Here is an 18,293-nt window from a genome sequence, read left to right on the forward strand (position 1 = left end):
TCTCTCACCTTTCCATGTACTCTACAATATAGTAATAAGGAGTCATTTGCTGTTTCTTGCACATGACACTCCGTTTGCCAGGCTTTTTACTCTATTCCCCATACCTACAATGCTCTCCTACTTAACCTTTAGCTTTTAGAATACTCAGTCTCCTAGAAGACCGAACTTAAGTGCTACCTCCTCCAGAGGCATTTCAAACTCTCTCCATTTCCCCCTCCCCCAAGCAACAGATCACCTCTATCTATTCTGTCTTACTACTGTATGTACTAATTCAGGTATGTTGTCTTCCTGATCAGAACATAAGCCATACCTAAGGGTAAAGGCTATTTTTCCTTTTCTTTGTATTCCTATTGCTTAACACAGTACCTGATGCATAGCGAGTGCTTAATGCTTATTAATTGATTACTTCTGATTGGTTATGTACTACATACCTTGGCCAAAAAGAAAATTTAATTATTTCCCAATCTTGCCCTGTCCTCTCCTGTCTCCTTGTATTTGTACATTATTCACCTTCTCTAGACATCATTCTATCTTTTCGCACCTGCATCCCTCCATTCTTATTTCCGAAATGAACTTATCTCCATCACCCTAATCTTCACTTATTGAAATAGTTCCCATTCTCATGGCCTAGTTCAGGTGGCTATCTAATTAATGATCAATGGCACCAAAAAGTAACTTTCCTTTGAGAGAATTGTCAGAGAACTTCGGAGATATTGAAAGTACCCACCATAATGTATTTTCTTATACTTAACTGTGGGTATGTTTTGTCCCACCAATCAGATAACATTCTAATAGTCTAATACAAGAGGCTAACATACTGTGGTCCATGAGCCACTTCGGGCCACCATTTGTTTTTCTATGGCCTGCAAGCTAAGAATGGTTTTTATATTTTTAAATGACTTTTTTAAAAAAGAGTATTTCATAACATGAAAATTTCATAAAATTCTAAATTTAGTATCGATAAATAGTTTTGGTAGTTTTTTTGGAACTCAGAAACGTTCATTGGTTTATATTTAGTCTGTGACTGCTTTCATGCTACAAATGAGCTGCAAAAGAGATTATGTGGCTCTCATCACTTCCCACAGCAACATACTGTACCACAAATCATAGTGACACAATTGTAACTCAACAGAATTTCCAGTGCAACACATATTGTTATACCTTGATAATTTTTTTTATTACCAGTAGAAACCCATCATATTAAAACAAAAAAAAGTATAGACTTCAAATGCTGCTCTTGTAAGGCATAGTGGAATGTGAATTATTTTGTTATTAAACTAGAAGGTAAAGAATTGTGTTAACTATGCTATGATTCTTTACCTGTGCTAAAAGAATATAAAATATTACCATTACCAAACTAAGCACACTGATCACAATATTCCCAACTCAAAATAATGCTACAAACAAAAAAGATTTAAAAAGAAAAATTTTAAAGATGATTTCATCACATAATTTCTGGACAAAATTAAAAAATGAAAATGAGGCTGCAACCAAAGCAAATTTTTGACTGGCTAATTTGCTAGTCAAGCACAGAAAGCTGTTTACTGATGCTGAGTTAATTAAATCGTGTTTGACTGCAGGAGCCCAACAAACGAGTCCAGAGAAAATAAACTTATGTAAGACTGTCAGCCTTTTGTATCACTTATAATCATATGCTCATTGATTGATATCAGTATTTCACAGTACCTTTTTCTATAAAAAGACATTTTCAAAGATTAAATAAATAAAATTTCATTACAGATCATCATTAACATGAATATCTGTAATTAATTCTGATGATAGTGAACACTAACTTTGAACTCCAATTAAACAAAATGTTATCTCCCTCCCAAAAATATTTCATCCATCTCATTAGTAATTCCATATTTCAAAAAAGTTTTATTCAATTATAGTTATCATCAATAAAAATTTGTGGAAGTGTTTTCTCTTTTGTTATACATGTACTTAGACAATATTCTCACTTTTGTCTCTTAGCCTGTAAAGCCTAAATTATTTACTATTTTACCTTTTACAAAAAAAATTTGCTAATACTGTTACAGTAGGATAAGACATAAACTAGATAACCATGATGCATAATATTACAGAAGTATACGCCATGTTCATCTTTCTGCACTCCAGTGTGCAGAGCAAGATCTTATACATAGAAGGCACGTAACAAATGTTTAAATAGATTAAAACAATTATTTAAGGAAAAGAATAAATTAATAAGAATTTGGAATATAAAAAGTTAAATAAGAAAGTATTCTTAATAAACAGAATGAGTAATATTCAATTTATTTTGCTGGCAATGATCATAAAAAGAATTTTAAGTTTCAACAAATATTTATTAAATACTTACTATATACCAGAAACTGTCCTGAGCATTGAGGATTCAAAGAAAGTCAAAAATACAATCTCTATCACAAGGACATATTCTGCTCATATTCTAATGGAGGAAACAACATGTAAACAATAAGTAGGGAGGACAGCCTATATGAAGGCATAGAGCCATAAGATTGAATGTCCTGTACAAGGTATAGGCAGTAGTATGTCTAATGTTATATCAGCCTGGAAAGATAGGCTGGAGCCAGACTGTGATAGATTGTGTTAAATTGCCAAAAGGGGGAGAAAAAAATGAAATTACAAGTGTGGTGCGGTAGACAAAAGTGCTGGACTTGGAGGAAAAGGCAAGTCACAACTTCTTGAAGAGACATTTACAAAACAAGGGGTATAATGAGATGAACTCTAATGTTCTTAGCAGCTCTATATCTATGATCCCATGTATTTAAAGAATGTATTTAGTTGCAATGTAATAACTGCCTCTGTTTATGTTGTCTAAATCTCTGCCCATGTCAATCTAAGCTTAATCTCATCTCCCTTTGCTCTAAATAATTTCTTTTTCTTCCAAGGAAACAGCTTATTTTCTATTTATTTGGCCAACGATATCTAATGCCTCTAATCCGGAATCCTTCACGCTCCTTTCCAAAATGAAATGCTTAAGATTAAGCCACCCACCTTACCCAAGTACAATACTTTAAAGCGCCAAGCAACTGGTACATTGCACAGGCAGTGAATCTGAGAAAATCCAACACCAACGATGAAGGTCATTTTCACTGCAAGTGATCCAGAAGTTGGATGAAAGCTCTGAAAGGGCAGGTACCAGATTTAATAAAAATCAATGTAATATCATAGTAAAGAGAGTGAGAAACAATAAGAGACAAATTACTAACAACTTTGTACAAACAGACATTGACCAGCTCTGGATTGGGCAAGCAATTTTTGGCCAACAGAAATGAGCTATAATTCAATATTTATTACCCTTTTTCCTCAAATACAAAATCTTCTGGTGAGTCCCAAAGAACATGGAAGCCTGGGGAAGTTTGAAATTCTATATTGGCAGAGGATTTCTAAATCCTATACAGAAAAAATTATTGAGTGGGGAGAGCCAGGGTGGCAGCTGGAAAGCAGGGACTTGCCTAAGGCTTTCCCCCAGGACTCTCGAAATACCGATAAAAAATCACTGAACAAATTCTAGAACTGCAAAACCCAAGGAATACCGGAGGAAAGGAGGGCTCCAGCCCAGGACAGCCTGGATGGTCGCTGGGTAAGGTCTATCACATGGAGCGTGGGCCGTGCCAGGACCGGCCAGACCAGGAGCCGAGCAAAAAAAGCCCTAGCACCCTGAAACGGTAAGCTGGGGCAGGTACCAGACTTCTCAACTCACAAACACCAAAGACAACAGAGAAGGTTAGTGGGAGAAACTGCAGGGGATACAGTGAAAGGAGTTCACTGTTCCGCCACCACCCTGGGGGCAGGGAAGGAACTGCAGCTACAGAACTACAGCTGCAGGTGCTTCTGGCCCCAGGCCCATCTGGAAGGAGGAATTAAGTGGCAGATCAGAGTGGGAGTGGAGAGCCCGATTACATTTGAGTTGCAGTCAGGATTGGCAGGAGGAACACTGCTGTGGCAGAGCTTGCTGTAAGAAATACCTCTGAAAACAAGAGCACAGCCACTCAAGCTTGGGACAAAGTACTCTTTACTCTACAAGCAGTCATACCCTGACAAAAAGCTCAAGGGACAAGTAGTTGGCTGAGAACATGGCTAGACAGTGAAAACAGTCTCAGATTCAGACTCAGACTTTGGAATCTTTCTTTGTTGACAAAGAAGACCAAAACATACAGCCAGAAAAAGTCAACAAAGTCAAAGAGCCTACATCAAAAGCCTCCAAGAAAAATATGAACGGATCTCAGGCCACGAAAGAGTTCAAAAAGGATTTAGAAAAGCAATAAGAGAAGTAGATGAAAAATTGGGAAGAGAAATGAGAGTGATGCAAGAAAACCATGAAAAACAAGTCAATGATTTGCTAAAGGAGACCCAAAAAATACTCAAGAAAATAACACCTTAGAAAATAGACTAACTCAAATGGCAAAAGAGCTCCAAAAAGCCAATGAGGAGAAGAATGCCTTGAAAGGCAGAATTAGCCAAATAAAAAAGGAGGTCCAAAAGACCACTGAAGAAAATACTAACTTAAAAATTAGAATGGAGTAAGTGGAAGCTAGTGACTTTATGAGAAATCAAGAAATTATAAAACAGAACCAAAGGAATGAAAAAATGGAAGACAATGTGAAATATCTCACTGGAAAAACCTCTGACTTGGAAAATAGATCCAGGAGAGATAATTTAAAAATTATTGGACTACCTGAAAGACATGATCAAAAAAGGAGCCTAGATATCATCTTTCAAGAAATTGTCAAGGAGAACTGCCCTGATATTCTAGAGCCAGAGGACAAAATAGAAATTGAAAAGAGTCCACTGACTGCCTCCTGAAAAAGATCCCAAAAAGAAAACTCCTAGGAATATGGTCACCAAATTCCAGAGCTCCCAGATCAAGGAGAAAACACTGCAAGCAGCCAGAAAGAAACAAATCGAGTATTGTGGAAATACAATCAGGATAACACGAAATCTAGCAGCTTCTACCTTAAGGGACTGAAGGGCTTGGAATATGATATTCCAGAGGTCAATGGAGCTAGGATTAAAACCAAGAATCACCTACCCAGCAAAACTGGGTATCATGTTGCAAGGCAAAATATGGATTTTCAATAAAACAGAGGACTTTCAAGCTTTCTCAGTGAAAAGACCAGAGCTGAGTAAAAAATGTGACTTTCAAACACAAGAATCAAGAGAAGCATGAAAAGGTAAACAAGAAAGAGAATTCATAAGGGACTTACTAAAGTTTAACTGTTATGTTTACATTCCTACATGGAAAGATGATGTGTATAATTCATGACACCTTTCTCAGTATTAGGGCAGCTGAAGGGAATATACATATATATAGACAGAGGGCACAGGGTGAGTTCAATATGAAGGGATGATATCTAAAAAAATAAAATCAAATTAAGGGATGAGAGAGGAATATATTGAGAGAGGGAGAAAGGGCAAGAGAGAATGGGGTAAATTATCTCGCATAAAAGTGGCAAGAAAAAGCAGTTCTGTAGAAAGGGAAGAGGGGGCAGGTGAGGGGAAATGAGTGAATCTTGCTCTCATCAGAGGTGACCCAAGGAAGGAATAACATACACACTTAATTGGGTATGTTACCCCACAGGAAAGAAGGAGAAAGGAGATAAAAAGGGGGGACGATAGAAGGGAGGGAAGATGGGGGAGGAGGTAATCAAAAGCAAACACTTTCAAAAAGGGACAGGTTCAAGGGAAAAAACTGAATGAAGGGGGACAGGATAGAAAGGAGCAAAATATAGTTAGCTTTTCACAACATTAGTACTGTGGAAGCATTTTGCATATTGATACATGTGTGGCTATGTGAAATTGCTTGCCTTCTTACGGAAGGTGGGTGGGAAGGGAAGAGGGGAGAGAATTTAGAACTCAAAGTTTTAAAAGCAGATGTTCAAAAAAAAAAGTTTTTGCATGCAACTGGGAAATAAGATATGCAGGCAATGGGGCAAAGAAATCTATCTTGCCCTACAAGAAAGTAAGGGAAAGGGGGATGAGGGGGACTGGGGTGACAGAAGGCAGGGCTGACTGGGGAGCGGGGCAATCAGAATATATGCCATCTTGGAGTGGGGGGAGGGGTAGAAATGGGGAGAAAATTTGTAATTCAAAGTCTTATGAAAATCAATGCTGAAAACTAAAAATATTAAATAAATAATTTAAAAAGAAAAAAAAATTATTTACAGGAAAACATTCTTATAATTGGTATCTGTGAAAAGATGTCTTCCCCTAGCCTCAAAAATTCTTACCTATTTTCAATCAGTCTTTCATGGCAAAGTTTCAAGAGCCCTCATGGCTACTCTTCTCTGGAAAAACTTTAGTATTTGTCAATGTCCCTTCTGAATTCACAACGAAATACATTATTATTTGATTGGGGAAGAGTTCTCTAGACTTGTGATTCAAACTGGTCTAAGAAATTATTAGTGAGGAGAATGCATCCAACAATGTAGATCAGAACCTGTTCCTCAAATTATAAACTTATATATACTATGACCAGGGGGGATTTATATCAGGAATGCAGGGCTTGTTCAATATTAGTAAAACTATCAACATGACTGGCCATGTAAATGACAAAAACAACCGAAAAAGACATGATTTTCTTAATAGATACAGAAAAAGCTTTTGAAAGAATACAGTATTCCTATTAAAAACACTAGAAAGCATGGGAATAAGTGGGGCTTTCCTTAAAATGATAAGCAGTATCTAGCTAAGGCCATCAAGCAAGCACTATCAGTATTGGGGATGAGCTAGAAGTCTTCCCAAGAAGATCATGGTTAAATCAAGGATACCCATTATCATCATTATTATTCAAGAGTGTACTAAAAATGACAAGAAAAAGAAATTTGAAAGAATCAGAATAAGCAACAAGGAAACAAAGCCTATCACTATGCAGACAATATGATGATATACTCAGAAAATCCTAGAGAATCCACTAAATAACTAATGGAAATAATTAAAAATTTTAGTAAACTTGCAAGATACAAATAAGCCCACATAAATCATTATTTTTTATATATTACCAACAAAATATAGCAGCAAGATATAAAAAGAGAAATCCCATTTAAAACAACTGTAGACAGAACATATGGGGCAGAGACAAGACAGCAGCTGGAAAGCATGGACTTGCCTAAGCTCCCCACAAATCCCTCCAAACACCAAAGAAAAAAAAAAAACTGGTTCAGAACAAATTCTAGAGCTGCAGAACCCATGAAATAGCAGAGGGAAGCACATCTCCAGCCCAGGACAGCCTAGATGGTCGCTGGGAAGGGTCTATCACATGGTGCTGGTAGCAGAGCGCAGCTCAGCATGGGCCACACCGGGACCAACCTGATTGGGAGTCAGGCAGAGCAGGCTTGAGGGCCATGAATCACTGAACTGTAGCAGTGACCAGACTTCTCAACTCACAAACGTCAAAGACCATGGAGCAGGTTAGTGGGAAAACTTCTGGATCAGGTTAGAGAGCCTTCTGGCCCCAGCCCTGGGGGTGGCAGAGGCGGTGTGGTAGTGGCAGCAGCAGCAGCAGGAACTCCTGAGGTTGCTTCCAGAGCTCCAGCTGTGGCTGCTTCCTGAAGTCCCTGGCTCACATGGTGGGAGGAATCAGAGGAGAAGTGCAAGGTTGGCTTGGAGCGCTTCGCTGGCACAGAGGCAGGTTCTCTTGCTTTGCTCTGGTTGGATCTGAATCGAGGTCCTGGTTGGCATTTCTTGGGGGAGGAGGAGCACTGCTGTGGCACAGTTCGCAGTGACTGTGGAGGAAAAGTAGCTCTGAAAACAGCAGCACAACCCCTAAAGCTTGGGACAAAGTACTCTCTACTCTAAAAGCAGTCATACCCTGACAAAAAACTCAAGGGTCAAGTAAGTTGGCTGGGACATTGAACAGGCAGTGAAAAAAAAAGACTCTCACTATGGAATCTTTTTTTGGTGACAAAGAAGATCAAAACATACAGCCTGAAGAAGTCAACAAAGCCAAAGAGCCTACATCAAAAGCCTTCAAGAAAAACATGAACTGGTCCCAGGCCATGGAAGAGCTCAAAAAGGATTTGGAAAAGCAAGTAAGAGAAGTAGAGGAAAAATTGGGAAGAGAAATGAGAGTGATGCAAGAAAACCATGAAAAACAAGTCAATGACTTACTAAAGGAGACCCAAAAAAATACCGAAGAAAATAACACCTTAAAAAATAGACTAACTCAAATGGCAAAAGAGTTCCAAAAAACCAATGAGGAGAAGAATGCCTTAAAAGGCAGAATTAGCCAAATGGAAAAGAAGGTCCAAAAGACCACTGAAAAAAATACCACTTTAAAAATTAGATTGGAGCAAGTGGTAGTTAGTGACTTTATGAGAGATCAAGAAATTACGAAACAGAAGCAAAGGAATGAAAAAATGGAAGACAATGTAAACTATCTCACTGGAAAAACCACTGACCTGGAAAACAGATCCAGGAGAGAGAATTTAAAAATTATAGGACTACCTGAAAGCCATGATCAAAAAAAGAGCCTAGATATTATCTTTCAAGAAATTATCAAGGAGAATTGCCCTGATATTCTAGAGCCAGAGGGTAAAATAGAAATTGAAAGAGTCCACTGATTGCCTCTTGAAAAAGATCCCAGAAAGAAAACTCCTAGGCACATTGTAGCCAAATTCCAGAGTTCCCAGGTCAAGGAGAAAATACTGCAAGCAGCCAGAAAAAAACAATTTGAGTATTGTGGAAATATAATCAGGATAACACAAGATCTAGCAGTTTCTACATTAAGGGATCGAAGGGCTTGGAATATGATATTCTGGAGGTCAAAGGAGCTAGGATTAAAACCAAGAATCCCCTACCCAGCAAAACTGAGTATCATGATCCAAGGCAAAATATGGATTTTCAATAAAACAGAGGACTTTTAAGCTTTCTCAATGAAAAGATCAGTGCTGAATAGAAAATTTGATTTTCAAATATGAGAAACAAGAGAAGCATGAAAAGATAAACAAGAAAGAGAAATCATAAAAAAGAGAAAAAGAGAAAAGGAAATCACAAGAAAGAGAAATCATAAATCATAAAGCTGAACTATTCTGTTTACATTCCTACAAGGAAAGAGGATGTTTGTAATTTATGAGACCTTTCTCAGTATTAGAGTAGTTGAAGGGAATATGCATATATATATAGACAGAGGGCACAGGGTGAGTTCAATATGAAGGGATGATAGCTGAAAAAATAAAATTAAGGGGTGAGAGAGGAATATATTGAGAGAGGGAGAAAGGGAGAGATAGAATGGAGTAAATTATATCACATATAAGTGGCAAGAAAAAGCAGTTCTGTTGGAAGGAAAGAGGGGGCAGGTGAGGGGGAATGAGTGAATCTTGCTCTCATCAGATCTGACCTGAGGAGGGAATACCATACACACTCAATTGGGTATCTTACCCCACAGTAAAGTAGGGGGAAGGGGATAAGAAAGGGGGGATGATAGAAGGGAGGGCAGATAGGGGGAGGAGGTAATCAAAAGCAAACACTATTGAAAAGGGACAGGGGTCAAGAGAAAAAACTGAATAAAGGAAGACAGTATAGGATGGAGGGAAATATAGTTAGGATTCCATAACACGATAACTGTGGAAGTGCTTTGCATACTGATACATGTGTGGCCTATGTGGAATTGCTTGCCTTCTTAGGGAGGGTGGGTGGGGAGGGAAGAGGGGAGAATTTGGAACTCAAAGTTCTAAAAACAGATGCTCCAAAAAAAAAAAAGTTTTTTTCGCATGCAACTGGGAAATAAGAAATACAGGTAATAGGGTATATAAATTTATCTTGCCCTACAAGAAAGCAGGGGTAAAGGGCGGAGGGGGGGGGAGGGGCACGGCGCATGGGGTAACATAAGGGAAGGCTGACTGGGGAACGTGGCAATCAGAATATATGATATCTTGGAGGGGGGGAGGGTAGTAATGAGGAGAAAATTTGTAACTCAAAATCTTGCGGAAACCAATGTTGGAAACAAAAATTTTAAATAATAAAATATGATAAAACTTCAAAAAAATGCGAGGGTTGGATTAAATGATCTCTGAGGTCCTGTCTGGTTCTAGAATGAGGACCATACTGTCCTTAGCTAATAAGGTTCAAGTACAGTTCAGAATGGGTTTATCAAACACTAAACTAATCCCTGTGAGGAAGGAAGCAAGATGAGTCAGAGACTCGGATTCAAATTTCCATAGCTGCTACTAAGTCATCAGGTGACCCTTAATGCGTCCTCAAAATCCTCCTTTGAATGTCAGAGAACTGCACTAGCTTGCCTCTAAAGCACCTTCTGGCTCAGAGAGTCTAAGAATCTAGGAATCAAGAAGTAGTTTTGTGGAATGATTTAAGTAAGGGGTGAAAGGAAGGCTTCTCGCTCTGCCTACCCCGACTTGCCAAATCATGGATCATAGATTAATGCTGAAAAGGACCTCAGATTTCATCTGCTCCAACCTCTTCTTTTTACTGGTGAGAAAGCACACAAACAATACCACAGAAAAATAACTGTAGACAACATCAAGTAGCTGGGAGACTACCTGCCAAGAGAAGACCAAGAACCGTATGAATACGATTATAAAAAGGTTTTCATACAAATAAAGTCAGATCTAAACAACTGGAAAGGTATTAATTGCTCATGGGTAGGCTGAACTAATATAATAAGATGATAATTCTACCTAACTTAATTTACTTATTCAGGGCCATACCAATCAAATTACCAAAAAATTATTTCATAGAGCTAGAGTAGATAGTAACAAAATCTATCTAGAAGAACAAAAGTTCAAGAATATCAAGGCAGTCAATGAAAAAAATGTTAAGGGAGATGGCCTAGCTATACCAGATCTCAAATTGTATTATAAAGCGGTAATCATCAAAATAATCTGGTACTGGCTAAGAAACAGAGGGGGGAATCAGTGGAACAGATTGACTTAATAAGTCACAGTAGTAAATGAACATAGTAATCCAGTGTTTGACAAACCCCAAGATCTAAGAATTGGGGACAAGAACCCACTATTTGACAAAAATTGCTGGAAAAAGTGGGAAGCAGTTTGGCAGAAATTAGGTATAGACCAATATCTCACACCATATACCAATATGAGGTCAAAATGGGCACATGATTTAGATATAAAGGGTGATACTATTAGCAAACTGAGTGAGAATGGAATAGTTTACCTTTCAGATCTATAGAGAAGGGATGAATTTATAACCAAACAACAGAGAACATTATGAGATATAAATGGATAATTTTGATTACATTAAATTTAAAAGATTTTCACAAACAAAACCAATGCAGCCAAAATTATAAGGGAAACCAAAAACTGGGGTGAAATTTACAGCAAGTTTCACTGTATTTCTCATAAAGAACTGAGTCAAATTAATAAGAATACAATAAATGGTTAAAGGATATGAATAGGCAGTTTTCAGAAGAGGAAAACAAACCTATCTACAGTTATATGAAAGAAATGGTCTAAATCACTAATCACTGGAAAAAGGCAAACTAAAAAAACTCTGAGGTACGATATCACACCTATCAGGTTGGCTAATATGACAGAAAAGGAAAATGAAGAACATTGGAGCGGATGTAGTTAAACTGGGACACTAATACATTGTTGGTAGAGTTGGTAACTGATCTAACCATCCTGGAGAGATCTGCAACTATGCCTAAAGAGCTATAAAACTATGAAAACCCTTTTTTGACCTACCAATAGCACCATTAAGTCTGTATCCCAAAGGGATTTTTTTTTAAAAAGGTAAAAAACATTTATAGCAGCTCTTTTTTTGGTGGCAAAGAAATGGAAATTGAGAGGATGCCCATCAACTGGGGAATGGCTTAAGAAGATATGATATATGACTGTGATAAAATAATACTGTACCATAAGAAATGATGAGTAGGATGCTTTCAGAAAAACCTGGAAAGATTTACATGAATTGATGCAAAGTGAAGTGAGAAGAACCAGGAAAACATTGTACAAAGTAATAGCAATATTTTATGATAATCAACTGTGAATGACTTAGCTAATCTCAGCAATACAATGATCTAAGACAATTCTGAAGTACTATGATGAAAAATGCTATCTCACCTTCAGAAAAAGAACCAATAAAGTCTGAATGCAGACCAAAGTATACTTTTTTAAACTTTATTTTCTTGGAGCTTTTGATTTGCGTTTTCTTTCACAACATGACTAATATATAGTATCTACCAAATTTCTTGGCTTCTTAATGCAGATGGAGAGAGGGGAAGGAGGGTAGGAGAGAATCTGCAACTCAAAATTTTAAAAATGAATGTTAAAGATTTTACATGCAATTGAAAAATAAAGTAAAATATTTTTAATTAAGAAATTACAAGTTTAGAGAGCTGCCTGGGGCCCGAAGAGGTTAAGTGATATACCCAGGCTCATCAAGCCAATATATGTCAGGAATGGGAGAAAGTACAGCAGGAATACTTCCTCCCTCATTTGGACACTAGACTTCTATTAATAAAGCTGTGATCACATTTGCTTTTTTTGCCTACACTGTCATACTTCTAATTTATATTACATTTCATCCAACTAAAATCCTTAAGTCTGACATATCATCTCCCTGGCCCTGAGCCTGTGAAGCTCTTTTTAATTCAAGTACAAGACTTGATGTTTGTAACAATTAAAATTCAAGGCATTAGATCTAGTATAGTGTCACAGCCCTCTGAAATATTTTTGATCCCGCAGATCCAACATATAGATAGATATACTATATATTCTTTCATCCAAAGCAGTGTTAAAAAGTCTTAATAGAACAGGGTTAAAAAGCAAAGATTTTTATATATCATTAACAAGTTTTTTTTCTATTATGAAAATTATTCATTAAATTCCACTTATTAGGTTGTATTATTAAAACAGACTTTAAAAAATTATTATGAACTACGAAATCAACCAACACAAACATTCCCAAATGTAAAGGCAAGAAAATGTGAATTGTAAATGAAACCACAAAGTCACTACATTTAATCTTAAATAGAGAAAGTATCTAAAACAAGTCAAAACATCCACCAGTCACTAAATTAAAATTAACATCGACAATACCAATATGGTCCAGCTTGTCCTCCTCTAAATCACACTCTGGCCTTTCTCTCTGCATTTTTTAAATGTTTTACTGATGCTCCTTTCTTTCTCCACTTCACTTTTTTTCCCCCAATCACTATCATTAACTCCCATGGTTCCTAACAATCCACCCCCTCCAAATAAAAGTCTTCCATTGTAACCAAACCGTAGCCAAGTAAAACAAATCTGGCTGTACTTGTCACATCTAGAATTGAAAAGTGTCTCCCATGTAAAGTGACTTCTTAGGCATTTTTCCTCTTTCTTACTGATGTATATAGAGCTGAGAAATACATATCAGGGGAAAAATGCATTAAAATCATTCTTGATGCCTCAATTTGTGCTTTCAGTCCACTAAAATCTCTGGATTTTTTCATGGTATCTAGCCATATCTCCTCCATCCTAGGTATCTAGCCATATCTCCTCCATCCAATCCTACAACTGTTGGATTGACTGACCTCAAATTTAGTACTTTACATTTATGGCTATTAAAATTTCATTCTATTAGATTTTTTTAAAAAATATGTCTCATTCTACACCTAAAGCTCATGATGTTTCCTCAGAAAGATGGAAAGTATGTTTCACCATTAGTGCTCTGAAGCTGTAGATGTTCATTAAAATGAGCAAAGTTGTTGTCTTTCAAAGTTATCTCTATTTATAATGTTGCTATTACTATATCAACTGTTCTCTAGAGGCTCTGCTCACTTCACCCTGCAGCAGTTCATATAATTCTATTACTACAGCCTTAAATTCATTCATAAAGCATGGATTAGGAATTAAGAAACATGTGTCTGTATCTCAATTCTGCCAATAACAAGCTATGTAAACTGGCTTCCTCACACGGAAATTAGACTAGAAGTTTCTAGAAATTCATTATGTAGAAACCTATAATGGAATGAATTATCTTTCTGATATTTAGGGCAGTGGCTAAAGCTAGACATTACTACTTTTCCCTAACCACCCCAAATGCAACTGTGATGTTTTTTCTCATTTGGAATAAGGCAATTATATTTTTTGGCAGAGCACTAATGTGTCTCATTTTCTTGCCAGAAGTTTATGGATATATGGTTTTCATGTTCATAATTTTAATTCTATTTTTTCATATTCATTGGATTTGGAGACAGAAGATTTGAGTTATGCCTGGGCTTCCCACTTACCAGCCACGAGACTTCGGTCAAATCAGTGAACTTCTCTAAGCCTCAGTTTCCAGTTTCTGTTTTTGAGAGGACTCTTATTCAAGGAAAGGGTGGATTAAATGCTGTTTGAGGTCCCTCCCAGGTCTAAGATTCTGAGATTTTAAGTTACCTTAGAATTCTGTCCACTTATGGGTCTACTATAACCCAACTCACCTATCTAGCTCCATCTTGTCCAGGGATATGAAAGATTTTTAAATTTCTTGATAAAACCCAAGCATACCAGAGATACACAGCAGTCCAAAAAATTCATCTTAATCGAATTTAATGAAGCGGCATCTAGAACAAGAGAGCTTATAGTTGAAGTGATAGTCAAAACACATGTACCCTGGTCAGAACACATTTGAAGTACCATATTCCATTTTGGCTGCCATATTTTAAGAAAGTTATCAACAAGCTGAATTATGTCTGAAGAATGGTGAACAAGATCTTGGTGAAGGAATTTAATACTATTCTATATGAGGGTCCCCTGAAGAAATTAAGAATGTTTTTTGATGTGCAGAAGAAAAGACTTAAAGTCAGTAAAGAATCACAGAATGTAGAATAGGAAAGGAAGTTAAAGATGATCCAGTTCAACTCCTTAATTTTTACTGAAGAAAACAAGGCTCAGAAAAATAATGTGGGAACATAAGTCATGAAGGTAAGAAAGTAGCTGAGCAGGGATCCAAACCCAGATCCTCCATTTCCCAATCCAGTATTCTTTCCCCAACATCAAACTGCCTCTAAAAAATAGCTGAATTAAGTATTTTAAAAGCTGTTAATCATGTTGAAGAAGAATTCAATGCATTTTTGTTGGGCCTCAGAGGGCAGAGCTAGGAGCACCAGGGAGAAGGTGCAGAGGAAGACCAGTACAACATGAGAAAGAAAAAAAAACCCAAACAATTAGAACTGTCAGAAAAGTGGAACTGATTGCCAATAGAGGTGATGAAATTTTCCCATCACAGGGCAGTTCTTCAAGCAAGGATTTTAAAACCATCTATAAGGGATATTATAAATATATAAACTAGACCTTAAGGCAGTATTGCATAGTGGATGGTACTGAACATGGAGTCAGAAAGACTTGTGTTCAAATCTTGCCTCAGACAATTACTTGCTGCTGAGTCTGGCAAGTTGTGATGTTAACCTTTCTGAAATGAAATTTCCCAATCTGTAAAATGAGGGAATTGTAACTGATCATCATTAAAGTCCCTTCCAGCTCTGAAACTATGAACCTATGCTCTAGTTAATGACTGAGGTACTTTCCAATTCTGACATTCAATATGTGCATGATTTATCAGTTTAGCAATCCTGTCAAGAAAAAAAAAAGGAACTGGAATTATTTTTTCTGACTCATGTAGTCTCCTAGTGATCATCCTATCTCTTTTTAACTGTTCCAAAACCATCTGTTTAATCATCTGTTCTACAATTTTCCTGGAGACTTATGGTCAAAGTTTTCAGAAAATTCTCTGTCTTGCTGTCTCAATTTCTTAATAGAGCTTCAATACTTACATGTGCAAATTCTTTTAATATACTTTATCCAGCCTGGGTGCCTTACACTCAATATAGACACGTAAGTTTTCTTTTACTATGCCCTCCTTTTTTGGCTTTCAATTTCCTCTTAATAAATTTTTTGGTTTATCTTTTTTATATAAAAGATTCTCCTTGATAGAAAACAAAAAACAGAAACAATAGCTCTGACTCTGAATAGTTTAAGTGCTCATATGCAAAAAATAAAAACTGACTTCTAAGTAGTTTATTGAAGCTCTATAGTCTCTTAATACAATATTGATTTCCACCAGAAACATTAAAATAGAAGAATTATTAAAATTAAATAATTTACTTGATCCCATATTTTGAAATTCTTCCAGAAGAACTAGTTTTGGATTTCTCCCTTTCCTTACCTGGCACTTGATCCAGAACTCCTAGGATCCTGTATGTCAGTATTATGACTCCGGCAATCGTAATCCTGAGTCTGGGACATTTCAGTCTGTTGCCACAGCAATCAGTGGGATTTCACTGACTCATCCTTAGGTCTCCACCATCAAATAGGAGGGTGATGAGCTATATAAAAAGAAAAATATATCTTTAAACAAATATTCAGATCTCTGACCCTAAGCTACAAAAAGAAGACTAAAAACTTCAAATATGGGGGAGGAGGGAGAAATCATTTTTATTCTGTGTTTTAGGAACCAAACGGTAGCTCACTTTTCATTCAGTCAACAAAGAACACCTAATGTTAGCAGGTAAACCAGGCTCAAAGGTAAGGAAAGACTTTCCAAATGACAAAAACTTGGATTTTCTCAGTAATAGCCTACGGCAAAACACAATACAGTAGACATCCAAAAAGAAAGATCTTTGTATTGAGAAATTTAATTCTAAACAAAACAGAAATTATTCACTCTAACATTTCACCATTATACTAAATAAGGTACTATGTCTGGTATTATAGAGATGAACAATGACACCTGATAGGTTGATAATCTTTTCTTCTTTGTTAAGAGGAGGGAATTTTGTCCTCCTGAAAAAGGTCAAATTCAATCTAGACCCCATAAAAGAAAGTGGCAGTGTCCTCTCTAGCCTCTCTTCCTTTAATTCTAAAGTTCCACTAAAACAAGTACTCATCTTTTCACATGCTCTTCATAGTGTCCAGATGCATAAAGTGAATGGGAAGTTTGTGGGTGGGGATTAAAAGGAAAATCCTTGACTCATGGCCAAGAAATGGCTATTGCTACTTTATTTCAAGTGAAAATACTTACAGGCCATTTAAACATTTAGGCTGGGTCAGTATTATGTCATCTATGGCTATAAAGGCAGTGTAGTTTAATGTTAAGAGCCAGGGTTTAGAGTCAGGAGCCTGGGATTTTAGTGACAACAATTCTACTTACCAGCTGTGACTATTGTAAAAAATCAGTTAACTTCTCTGAGCCTCAGTTTCTTCACCTATAAAATGGAAATAATTATACTTTTACTACTTTTCACAAAGGGTCATTGTTAGGAAAGCCCTTTGTAAACCTTATAAAGCCCTACCAAATTTTTGACTCCCTTAACTTGTTTGTCAAAAGACTTGTTCTTTAAAATACTTCCAATGCTTCTATCTTCCTACTCTTAGATCATTCTCATCTTTTTCCATTTAAATAGTCTTAATATACTGATATTTCTTTCACAATAAATGAAACTCAAGTAATTCCTAATCATCAGTTACTCTAAAAAATGGATTGTGTCATTCTGTGTCTTAAACTCACATCTCCTAGATGAAGACATCAGCAGTCAGGAAAACAATGACAGCAACAGAAATAACATACACCGACTACTTGCCAAATCTAGCTCACATTTTAGGATCATTTGGAAATCCAGTCTGAGCACAAGTGCCATGAGATTGTTTAGTCTACAAGATGTCAGATTTCTAAAATTCAGATTTTAATGTTTTGGTACCTCTGTCTTATGTACCAGGTACAAAAATCAAATTTCAAGGACATTTCAAGTACAAAGTACAAATCAAGTACAAAATTAAATTTACATATCTATTGTCCCTTAGGTGACCTGCCCTTTTTTTCCCCTAAAAGCTTAAATCTGAGTTACTTGAAATTTCATTACTGACAAAAAAGTCACATGAAAATAGAAATTATAATGGAAAATTATTTTGAAGGTAGTGATGTTCCCATTCTAAAAGTGGTCAGGCAAATGGTATTAAGTTTGATTCGTGGACTTAGTAAAGTGAGAAATCTTCAAAAATTATCCTACACAGAATACAGGGCTCAATGGTTGCTAAGCTCCCTTTATACTTGATAATTTAATAAGCATTTCTCTGAATATTTATTCATGTAAAAGGTACAGTTTTTAGGAAATACAAAGATGGCATAAAAATGCAAATTGTGAGAAAATATTAGCAGCAAAACCAAAGGACAAATTAATTTATATAACCAAAAACTTTAACGTATTCTTCAAAGTTAGATTTTCACAATGGAAATACTTCCTTTCCAGAAAATTTAACATTCACTAGACATAAAGCAAACTGCTCAAAATTTTCGTACTAAGATGCCAAGATAGCTATATTTTAAGAGTGAAAGGCATGTTTATCAACTCTGGTTCT

At 36.4% G+C, this 18,293-nt stretch overlaps 1 protein-coding gene across 1 annotated transcript in view; it reads right to left on the minus strand.

Moving 5' to 3' along the window:
• Positions 1 to 16,259, minus strand: part of ARHGAP39 (Rho GTPase activating protein 39) — a 283,264-nt gene extending 267,005 nt beyond the window's left edge. The window contains exon 1 of the mRNA XM_036742205.1: positions 16,105 to 16,259. Coding sequence (XP_036598100.1) covers positions 16,105 to 16,184 — 80 coding nt within the window. The 5' untranslated portion in view covers positions 16,185 to 16,259. The remainder of the gene's footprint in view (positions 1 to 16,104) is intronic.
• Positions 16,260 to 18,293: the final 2,034 nt, after the last annotated feature.

The sequence above is a fragment of the Trichosurus vulpecula genome, chromosome 1 (genome assembly GCF_011100635.1).
Source record: "Trichosurus vulpecula isolate mTriVul1 chromosome 1, mTriVul1.pri, whole genome shotgun sequence".
Classification (NCBI taxonomy): domain Eukaryota; kingdom Metazoa; phylum Chordata; class Mammalia; order Diprotodontia; family Phalangeridae; genus Trichosurus; species Trichosurus vulpecula.